This window comes from Neltuma alba, unplaced genomic scaffold (genome assembly GCF_004799145.2).
Source record: "Neltuma alba isolate B1F8T4 unplaced genomic scaffold, ASM479914v2 tig00011460_pilon, whole genome shotgun sequence".
Taxonomy (NCBI): domain Eukaryota; kingdom Viridiplantae; phylum Streptophyta; class Magnoliopsida; order Fabales; family Fabaceae; genus Neltuma; species Neltuma alba.
The window spans coordinates 36328-47607 of record NW_021636134.1 but is presented as its reverse complement, the minus strand read 5'-3'; the positions used below and the strand labels follow the sequence as shown (position 1 = coordinate 47607).

The following is an 11280-nucleotide window of genomic DNA, read 5'->3' as shown; positions in this document are numbered from 1 at the left end:
TTACTTCAAAAATTTGATGTTTTATTTTTATATACTCATCCGGTCCTAAATATAAGATCTTTTTTGTAGTACAAAAAGGTTTTATATTTAAAACTGAAAAGTACATTATTACATATTTATGTAAGATTATTTTTTTCTAATTATTATATTAGTAGTATGACTAAACAGTCTAACCTATCTAATCATCTGAACCATAACCAGCTAATCTTTTCGATTTGATGTTCAGTTCGGCTTTTAAAACATTACTTGTAACGGAATATGATATGTGTGTGAGATGGAAAATTTGTTAAGAATTTCATGATATTTTTCAAAATCTTTCAAAACAAAACACATTATCTTTTCAAAAATATCCCTATTTAGTTAGGGGCATACTTAAAAAAGACAATTTTTTAGATTTTGGTCCTTTTTTTTTTATGCAATTCCTTATTATAGTTACAAATTTAATTTTAAAATCATGAAATTAAAAGTTACATTTCAAATTAGTTTGATTTCAAATTTTTAGTCAGTAGACATATACATGTATGTTTCATTATTTTCTTACTTTTGAATAATATGCTGCAGACCTGTAGTAAAAACTTAAGATTAAACCACAGTTCATATTCTAGAAGAAAATGAATGATTTTAATAAAATTCAAGGGTGTAAATGTGATTTGGACGGACTCTTGAAGCATTTGGAGTGGTTGATAGAAGAAAATATTTCTGCAAGTATTTATACTTTTTTTTTTAATTTAATGCATATGCTTTCTTTCTCTTTTTTATTAAATTATTTAATTTTGCTCTGTTGAAACCGTTAAGTTTTATAACTTTGTTATGTACTGACAATGCCAACAAAGCAAGATTGAATGATTTAATAAAAGAACGAAAAAAAACATAGGTATCAAATGGAATATTGAAGGAAAACAGAGGCATCTGCAAAAAGGTTTTCTCAAGGTTGATAAATACAACAAAAGACATAGAATTCATGAATAATAAGCATGCCGATTCATCCAAAAAAAAAAAAGAAGGCATGCCGGGAAACTTATGCTATATTTTAAAATAAAATAGTAATAATAACTATTGAATGTTCAATTTATATTTCAACTGTTCAAAAAAATGTGCACTAACTTCTTTCTATTATGGTGGTGCAGGAGACCAAGTCTGTACAAAACTCCATATTCTAAAACTCCCATAATCTATAAGGAAAAGCTCCTTACTGATGTTTAGGTATTACCACTATCAAGTTTTTCCAAGCCTCAGGTGTGGATTATGGGGAAGCAGAGAAGTGATTGAGTCGCACATAGCACTCATCTAAACGGCATTTATGCAGCTGAAATGCAGGATTCACCCATGCTCCACAGCTGCACTGCATACCTGCCCATTTGAAGTAACCCAAACGAGCATTGCATCCCAAACAGAAAAGTTTTTCCTCTACATGGCCCTCATTAACTGCCAAGTGAAGCAATACTCATACAGAGTTAGTGTGAAGAATGAAGAGGAAAATCTTATGGCAACTGGATAATATATTGATTGAAATTTACAAAAACCTGTTTGCATCCACTTCATGGGCTCGACAAATACCGAGGTACAGTCCACTGGTTGCTTTTCTGTGTTCTCATTTCTCTTCTTCCATTTAAAACTCGCTTCTCCTTTTCCATGCTTATGGGAAACAATGTTATCATCTGAAGCTACAATTCTTCGGCATTTCTTACGCCGGTAAATAAGGTGAGCCTTTAATGTGGTCTTCGACTCAGAGCTAACAGTTCCAGCTCTTTGGATTCACTGATCAGTGATGTAAATGTTTAATATTCTGCAAGTTTAAAAGCATATGAGAAGACAACATGGAACCTAATATAATTGTCCAATAGCCATTCATCCAGGCTTGGTTAAATAAATGAAGTTGAAAAGAAATAAGAGGTGAAAGAACACAGAACAAATTAACATGTAGTGTCACACAAAAATTTCTCTGGATATAAAGACGGTGGTTCCTTCTTGGTTCATGCCCATTAATAGTAGGGAAACTTAATATGGAGCTGTAAGAAAGGAACGCAATTAACAAAAAGTCCTGCAACAAATAAGTAGCATGTAATGACAAGATTTGGTGTAGCAACACGTCTACGCTACTCACTTGTTATTAAAACAAGACCATACCCATTAATAATATAAAGTTCTTTGTCCACTTGACGTTAAACTTCTTGAGTAACCCGTCGTTCATTATGTTTTAATTTTACGCCCATGTCAAAAATACTTTTACTCTAATGAACAAGGATGTAATCAGTATTCAGGATGATGCCAGTAACAAGAATTAGCACACACTAACATTGATCAGCCAATCTTTGTCACTTTAGACACAAGTAGCAGCAGATGTGAACTAGGCGTGACAATATTGAAAGTTGCAGAGACAATGAATTTTCATGCAGCAACCAAAGCAAATTATTAAAAACCACACACACACACACACACGTGCTCCTCTACCAGAATACTTAAATCTGTCGAGTTAGCAACGTGGGGGTCATGAAACCAACGTAGTTTTAGAAGCATCACATCTTCATTATTTGAGATCATATGCTTTGTTAGAGAACCATCCGATCCCACTAGACGGGCTGTTAACATATTGAATATCTTTTGATGTCTCTAACTTACTCGTATTTTCTTTTGTTGTAATTAGCTGATGATGCCCAGGTTTTTTGGTTTGCATGCCCTTTGTAATTTCATTTTTTGATGGAATTTTCCCTTTTCTCTGGAAAAAGAAGCTTTCTCCATCAGACTGAGATAGGGAGTATTAGTTACCTAAAATCAAGTACACCTAAAACATGGTGCCATGTAGGCAAGACTAATGTCTCCAAGGCAGAAGTTTATTCAGACCGTCACTGTAGTTTAGCCTTTCATGAACAGGCCTGTCATCTCATCTTCTACCCCTTCTCTCTCACAAGCCACGAGTCCGAACACACAAAGACAAGACATATGACCATTCTCATTCTTCATATTACGCACATAGAAGCTCTGAATTGAACAAATCTAATGGTAGTTATACTCACCAATTTTACCCCCTCCCCCCCCCAAAAAAAGGAGACGAATTCTTGGTGGAGTTCTCACAAATATTGATATGTAATAAATATCACTACATAGCCAATGACAACCCTATTGTAAATTATCTTACGCTGGAAAGCACAAGTTACATGCAAAGTGGTTATTTAGCTAATACATGACCCTTGAGAGAAAATTCCAGACAAGCCAACAAGAAGTTCATTCCAGACGACGCAACAGGAAGTTAATATGAACACATTATGCATAGGGTAAATCAGGACTCGCAAAATTGTATTGTTCAACTATGTTTGTTGCCCTAACATTGTTTCCTATATAAATTATAGTCACAAAACCAGACTAACACATAAACATTATTGCCTCCTTCAATTTGTTTTTTTCCGTGAATGCTTGGTTTCATGTTATTAGCAATCCCCAGCTTAATTTGATAGCAGAACGCAGAAGTTTCTAAACAAAGACAAGACGATTAAAAAGAAGAGGAAGAGAATGACCAGCGGCAGCATAATCCCCAGTTTGAACACCGCCGATGCAACGCTAATGCCTGGTATCCTGTATGTTTTAGTCTGGAACGTGAAGTCTCTTGGAATTCATATAGTGCTTGTATAGTTTGACAAGCTTGGACAAGGTCCAGACAAGATGTTTGTATGGTTTGGCAAGCTTGGACGAGGTCCAGACAAGTGTTAACATGTGTGGGCAAGGTGCTTGTGTAGTTTGACAAGTTTAGATAAGATTTGGGCAAGGCCGTCGGGGGTGCACTGGACACCACGCAACATGCGGCGCTTTTCCAGCCACCAAATCCTACCTCCGACTGAGCCATTTCTAGGTGGATAGGCTGTTAAACAAAAAAGAGAACTCTTCCTCAGGCCCCCGCTAACTTCTCTAGACTCCCTAACGTTGTCGTCAGCCACAACATCCCGGTTCAAGAATTTTAATATGATTCCCTTTCAAAGTACACACACTGCACGCTATCAAAAATTCTTGCAAATTGGTTTCTTGAAGATCAATCAAGGAAAAACCAATTACTATGGTAAAAAGCTTGAATACAAGGTTAGTTCTATGTTCTACATTGTATATTACTTTGGTTTCTTGAATTTTGTGGTTGAAAATTATTGATTCCCTTAAGGGGAGGTACTGGTCGAAATTTGTTATACAGCAAATGGGATAAGGCTTAGTCGGGACAGCCCAACCCATCCAACAATCTCAACAACCTCAAGAGAAAATTGTTGAGAGGGTACAACCTACTACAGAACCTGACACATTGCAGCAATGGATAGTGAAGTTGGGGAAACACCACCCTTCAACTTTTGAGGGAACCTTTGACGTGCATGTGGTTGAAGACTAGATAACTCAACTAGAGAAGATCTTGAATATCCTGGAATGCTCATATAAAAGGAAGGCTCAAAAAGAAACTTTGTGAAACATTTAGAAATATTATCATAATTATATAAGCATCCTAAATCACATGAAATTAACCATGATAGAAAAGAGTTAAACCAAACCATATATATCTCTATCATAGTTAAAAGAGCTTTTCTAAATTAATTGCGTGCAATTTGAAATTCACAATGAATAGGGCTTTGAGTATTATGAAACCCATAATGTTCTTTTTCAACCATAAGTCCATAACACAACATTACTGAGCCATTCACAGTTTCATAGTCTGAATTAGTTTATACTTACACATGCATGGTTTAATCTTTAAGAGAAACATATGACTACTGGCAAGATCAACCAGGTAGCAATCCTTCAAAGACGTCGTGACGTTGCCAGCAAACCGCTGAGGCACCTAATTATTTTCTGCCAAAGCCTGATACATTCTTATTAAAACACCTTTATTTTTTACCAAATAACCATCCAATTAGAGGTAAATGGAATCACATTTGAGTACGATGGCATCAGTGATATGAGTAAGATCTGGTTGATACTTCTTTAGTTGGGAAACATGGAAGACGTCATATATCTAATTCAGATTAGGGGGTAGGGCCAATTTATAAGCTACTGGTTTAACTTTTAACAAAATTTGGAAGGATCTTCGGCGTTAACTATTTCGCCTTAGGGGTTTGACCCATTCCAGTGGTTTGAATTTCCAGTAAAATACCTCTTAGGGGTATAACTGAACTTTATATTTTATTAAAGCTACTCCACTAGCCTTTTGGGGATGGAGCTAATTTTATAAACTTCTTTAACCTCTTAATATTTTCTATTTTTTATGCATATTTTCAGACGTCCTTTGTGAAGAAAAATAACGAAAAACCCCTAAGGCAACATAAATAGAATTTATAAGATTATGAGCCGGTAAAAAATATACTGTTTGAGGTAATTATTTGAGATAGTAAAAGATCTCAAAAATTTACACAAAAATAAGATTAAATAGTTAAAAAGTTGTCCTTTACAGCTCTTTATGCAAAGCCCGTGAACTTCTTAGATTAGGCTGACCACAAATGACAGGTACTTATGGGCATGTTTGGATCTTTGGTCTGGGGCTACTGAAAGAAGAAAGCCCAATTAATCAGCAGACATAAAGAGCCTCACTTCGCTGTGTTGTTTTTTTTTTCTCAAAATGTCGCACAGGTTTTCCTTTGCCGTTGGAGTCTTCGTTCTCACATACGGAGGAAAGAGCATTGCTTCCATGAAATGGCGGGAAAAAGGATCTGGAACAATGCTCTCTTTACCAGGTCATTTCAAGCGATTGCCAACGTAGAAGAACTTGATTAAACCCTAGCTACGAATTGAACAGCTGTACGTTGCCGAGTTTGCCATCACCGCCCTGGAACAGGTGAGCCTTTTTTGCTGATTACTTTATTCATTTCCATAGAGCTGATTTTGGTTTTTACCGTGAAAGGATTTGGGAACACTTCATAATGTCCGCAAATTAAGAAATGGGTGTAATGCATTGATCAATAACCTGGTGTGTGGGGGGGATTCCTAAGGGGGGGAAATTCCTTTAATTTTGAATCGTACACTGCAAAACTAATGCGTGAAAATTTTCAAACCATAAGAAAATGATCTAGAGTTAGGTTGGCAATATTTCTTAGATTAATATATACACACACACACACACATGGCATAGATATCTTATATCTAAAAGGCTAATTTTGAAAACCGCATGTTCCATGAGGCAAGTTTTTTTTCCCCTTTTGGATACCCGTTGGCAAGAGAGAAAAAAAAAAGATAAAGGCTTTTTGGATACAAAATGGCTCATGAGATGATGCACTACTTCATGTACATGGCAGGTCGATCGGTCAATGTAAATTCATGATAGATCATGCTTGTTTCTAACAAATATTATTTCATTTTGATACATCTTACGCTAAAATCGAACTGTCTCTCGTACTATGCTGTGAAGATCTCTGAGGCGTCAACATGTCCTTGAAGCATCTCCACTACTCTGCCCATTGAGGGGCGATCACTTGGGCTCAGCTGTATGCAAGTAAAAGCAACTGTAATCATTTTCTGGGCTATCTTCTTCTCTTCTTCTGTGGCATTGCTTTTAAATATTGTTTCTTCAAACTGATCATGAACCCATTTCGCAAAGTAAGTCTGCCATGAATTCTGCACAACATCATAGTTCTTTCTTCTTCCTGCCATTTCCATCAGCATCATCCCAAAACTATAAACATCAGCCTTGTGTGAGATGCCTCCAATGTTTTTGTACAACAATTCAGGAGCCATGTATCCCATTGTGCCTCTAGCTGCAGTTAGAGACACAATACTTTTATCTGTTGGATATAGTTTTGCCAATCCAAAGTCTGAAATCTTGGGAGAAAAATTCTCATCAAGAAGAATATTGTGAGGTTTGATATCAAAGTGTAGGATTTGCTTGTCGCAACCTTGATGTAGGTACTCAATCCCACGAGCCACCCCTAAAGAAATCTCATTGATCTTCTCATAATTTATTGATGATTTTTCATGCTGAGAAAGTATGTATTTATCTAAAGATCCGTTTGGCATGAACTCATAAACAAGAGCTTGCTTTCTTCTCTCTGCACAAAATCCTATCAATTGCACCACATTTACATGACGAATAGTTCCAATGGTGGAAACTTCATTGATGAAATCATGCCCATCTGTTGTTGACTTGCCTAATAGCTTAACAGCCACATCACGCTTGCTTCGAAGCTTTCCTTTATATACAGAACCATAACCCCCTTCTCCTAACTTATGCTTGAAATTTTTGGTCATTCTTCTTATGTCAGAGTAAGAGTATTTGATAGGCACTAAATTGCTGTGACTTCGTAGGAAGTCCTCAATGTCATCGTACTCAGATAAATGCCTCCTTCTCATTTTATATATTAGAAACCCCACAAAAATTGGGAATCCAAAAGCAAATTTTGCTGCAAACCACAAGGCAACTGCGGGCAAAAAAAGAAAAAAAAAATTAAATGAAAAGAAAATGACGCAACATAAAACAAAATTTCCAGAGAATTTCAATTAATTTCACTTGCATAAATGTCAGCGTTGTCCAATGCTTTCCCCTCCCAAACATTGAAAGGGAAATTTCTTACTAATGGTAGTAAATGTTTAAACAATTTCATGAAGGGTTAGGCACTTTCTGATCCCTAACTCGTTTTTCTTTATTCTTGTGTGTCTTTTACTTTTTGGTTGTTAACGTCTGGCTGAGTAACTACATCCATCATAATTGAAGTTATATCTTGAATATGGTTGGGGTTTCCTAAAGAAGTAGTTCTCGTCGTTGATATACTTTGTTTAGGTACCTTGAAGTTGGTATATGCATGGAACTCTTTGTGGGGGTCCCTAAAATGAGGACTTCCCATTAAATTTTTATGCTGTGGCTGGGGGTGCCAAAGGATAATTTCTATTACTAACTGCATGTTAGATAGAATTGGATTTAAGCTATAGATCACTTATTGGCAATCCTAAAATGGGGCAATTCCTACCTATCAATAGGATTCGTTCCCAGCAGAAAGGGGATTTGTGGTCGCTTAAGCAAGAAATCTTGAGTTCAAATCCATGTAAAAGTTAAAAAACGTCTTTGGATGAGCTACTCTTGATTGAGCTTGACAGTACTCTAATCTGACCCGGTCAAATAACCACGTGAAAAAATGGGCAATTCCTATTGATTCGTATACGAATGTACAGTTGAGATTCTCAAAAGGGATAATTTGCTGTGCAATTGCTATTACGTAGGTAGTGTAAATAGGAGTGAAAAAATTAGCTAGAAAGATGATTGCGTGTTAATTGAGAGATACTGAGTTTATAAATAGGATATATGCCTACTTTGTATTCATATTATGATTTGTAAACATCAGTGAAGTTACTCAGAGTGCATCTCTCAGTTTCTCTGTTTCGCTATTACTTTTCCCTCTCCATTTGTTTCTGTTCGTCTCTCAACTCTCTCTCCTTCCCTCTCTTTCCTCCTTTCTCCTGTTAGAGTTGCAAAGTCTCGTCAGTTCCCCATTTATATACCTGCAGTTGTGCTTTAGTAAAACCATAATTTACTTTTGAATGTTAAATGCAAGTGATGAATTGCATTCTCTATCTGGTATCAAACAATTTGGAATAGATAAATGGTCAGAAGAAAAACTTAAGGAATAAAGAGATCTTACATTGATAAAAATTTTGCAGGCATGTGAATTTTTGGTCATTAATTATAAGAGAAAGCTTTGGTCAGGGGTTTAGACTATATGGCAATTTTAATACAAGTACATGCGGAGTCAGAGCCTGATCATAATCTGTCAACCATCTCAACAGCCAGTAACGTTATTACAATCTAAAATTAATACCACAGTCCACAGGATCAATGACAATAGGGATATAATAAAAAGGAGAGGAAATATAGCTGTAACTGAGGAAATTATGAGTTCCTGATAGAAAGGGGAAACTACATGGACTTACTGGAAATTGGTGAGATTACATGGATTGAGGGGTTAATTTAAAACTAAAAGATTTATAAATAGAATGACTGAGACCTGAATTAGGTAGTGATCACAGCATAAGAGTAAGAATGCATTGCATCCTAAATAAACTAGATTCATACGTTTGTATTTATATGTCTAACTGATAAGACTTGTCTTTTTAATGTCCTTGTAAGATGAGCACCTTAAAAATTTGTTTCTTGGATCTTAAAGTAGTTACTTACTCCTTCTTGTTCCTAATATAAGAGCTTAAACATTCTCTGTTTGTTTTACCAGAAAGGAAAACTTTTTTTATCCACACCACAATTGGTCGGTTCACAAAGTTTCGACCATCTATCGAAGCCTAACTCACAAGTACCTCCCACCTCCTCTCATAAAGGAGGTTATGGGTTCTATATTACATGTTAAAAGAGGGATAGATGCGATGGGTGTGTGGTTCCCTCCCCTATGACAGAGAGAGGTGTGCGTTAAATTGCCTAAACAAATGGGGGGGGGGGGAGAACTAGAAAATTCTCTGGCAAGGAGAAAACTTTGATTGGCACATACCTGTAATCGAGTAATACAAAGAGGATTCTGCATTGTCAAAATTCAGATTAAAAATATAATTAATTTCAGTATGACAACGATGACAATAATTACTTTTCTTCATTAGAATACGGAGATAACTATCCGCGAAGCTCACCCATTAACATTGCAGAAATAGGATGTCCTGCATCCTGATGACAGAGAATCATATTAGTGGCATTTTCTAGCCAGCAATTAGGTTCCCCTCCGTTCGCCACTCCACAGCGATCAGCACGCCATTTGATGTGAATCCCCTTTACCACTTCACTCTCAAGTTTCTGATATGAGCATTTCTCATTACATGTCATCGGTCCCCATGGCACCATTTTCACCATCAAATCTATTTTGCAGGACTCTCCCACATCAGATGCCCTTGGATAATGCTTCAGCATATAAGAATATTGCGCTTCTGGCTCTTCAGCAGAACAAAGCGCCACAATATTCTCATTCAGAGGAGAGAGAACTGGATTTTTGCAGCTGACAAACACTACTTCACCCACAGAAAAACGATAATTTTTATCGCTCAGTTCCATCTCTTTTGCTGATGAGAAAACGTGGGTGAAGTTGTCGTATGTACGAGTGATAGCGGAGCAGTTGTTGATGTCATTTCCAGCAGTGATGGATTGGAGAGTGGTGGTAGAGTTAGTGGCATAAATGGCCTCTACTAGCTGCCTCCCATAGTTCAGATATAACACGCTTTTGTTCTTGTCACAGACTAGTTCGTAACTCGGATCGCTGATCACTTTGCTATTGCGATTATAGAAATATCTATACCTAAGATGTTGCACACGAGCAAAATCTGGTTTTGGTGAGAAACCAAACACTAGGAAATAAAAAGAAATAAGAAGGGTAAGGAAGATGACGGTTTGCGTTATCATTGTGAAGGATCTGGGAAAGGTGTCTACAAGGCGGTGATAGCTCTCAAAAGCATAGATGACGCTTCGATGATAGATCACTTTGGAGTCAATGCTATGTGCCAATTAACAATTTAAAGACGTGTGAACAAGTAGTAGTTTCTTTTTGCCCCTTTTCTTATAACCTTGAAAAGTCTAACTCGCATTGATTGCGTTCATGAATTGATCAATTTCTTGGAAGTTAATTCTATACTCCTTCCATCTTCAAATATAATTTCAATCAACTCAGACAGTTCAAGAAAGTTAGTTTATTCTTTTAATCATGCCTTAAAATTTAAAATTTTCCATTAAAATACACTTGTGATCGGTGAGTTGACATGATCTCATTTATAAGATACACCTAAAAGGATGTCTGAAAGATACACCTAAAAGGATGTCTGAAATTTTCACTCACTGTGTTTCTTATGTTTATCATTTTTTGATTTCTTCAAATTAATTTATCTAATTTATAAACTAATATATAATTTAATATTAAATAGGGATATTTTAAAGAGATTATGCCACACTTGTTATAATTAACTAATTTATCTAACTTTCTTAACCTACTTAAATCAATTAAGTAAATCTTATATTAAAGACAATAGGGGAGTAAGTGCCTAAGGTTTTAGTGCTTTTCACCAATTTTAAGTAATTTTCTGATCTACATTATTTTGTTATTTTTATCTTCAATTGTTAATGAGGCTCTTTTTAATTCATCCAACATTATACAGCATTTTTCCCCAAGTGCTTGAAGTATTTTATCATTCAATTTTGCTCCTAAAGTATTTTTTTAGGAGTTATTTTGTTTCTGTCATTAATTTTCAAAAGGTTGATACATTCCACACTATAAAATATTTTTGTCATAACTTAAAGTAATTTTTTTCGTGTAATTTTGTCTTAAATTATAGGAGGAAGAAGCTAAAGAG

General features: G+C 35.8%; 2 protein-coding genes across 2 annotated transcripts; both read right to left on the bottom strand.

Moving 5' to 3' along the window:
- Positions 1-1109: 1109 nt before the first annotated feature.
- LOC114713762 (probable inactive dual specificity protein phosphatase-like At4g18593) lies at positions 1110-3838 on the bottom strand. Its single transcript, XM_028898440.1, has 3 exons — positions 3738-3838; positions 1524-1747; positions 1110-1425 (listed from the first exon to the last, which is right to left on the bottom strand). Exons 1-3 carry the CDS (start codon positions 3836-3838, stop codon positions 1244-1246), a joined length of 507 nt encoding a protein of 168 aa, XP_028754273.1. The 3' UTR covers positions 1110-1243.
- A 2465-nt stretch (positions 3839-6303) lies between these two features.
- On the bottom strand, positions 6304-10339 carry LOC114713761 (rust resistance kinase Lr10-like). The gene is made up of 3 exons (XM_028898438.1): positions 9580-10339; positions 9444-9470; positions 6304-7373 (listed from the first exon to the last, which is right to left on the bottom strand). The coding sequence occupies exons 1-3, from the start codon at positions 10337-10339 to the stop codon at positions 6355-6357; spliced, it is 1806 nt and encodes a 601-aa protein (XP_028754271.1). The 3' UTR covers positions 6304-6354.
- Between the last annotated feature and the right edge of the window lie 941 nt (positions 10340-11280).

What these genes read in the sequence shown, in the direction of transcription:
- LOC114713762 (XM_028898440.1), bottom strand. Translation starts at nt 3,838, where the DNA reads ATGGCTCAGTCGGAGGTAGGATTTGGTGGCTGGAAAAGCGCCGCATGT. An exon ending in CCCAAATCTTATCTAAACTT is followed by an intron (nt 1,748 to 3,737) that starts GTCAAACTACAC and finishes GTGAATCCAAAG; the next exon opens with AGCTGGAACTGTTAGCTCTG. An exon ending in CATGAAGTGGATGCAAACAG is followed by an intron (nt 1,426 to 1,523) that starts GTTTTTGTAAAT and finishes TTCACTTGGCAG; the next exon opens with TTAATGAGGGCCATGTAGAG.
- LOC114713761 (XM_028898438.1), bottom strand. Translation starts at nt 10,339, where the DNA reads ATGATAACGCAAACCGTCATCTTCCTTACCCTTCTTATTTCTTTTTAT. An exon ending in TATTTCTGCAATGTTAATGG is followed by an intron (nt 9,471 to 9,579) that starts GTGAGCTTCGCG and finishes TTGACAATGCAG; the next exon opens with AATCCTCTTTGTATTACTCG. An exon ending in TTTGTATTACTCGATTACAG is followed by an intron (nt 7,374 to 9,443) that starts GTATGTGCCAAT and finishes TTTTGCCCGCAG; the next exon opens with TTGCCTTGTGGTTTGCAGCA.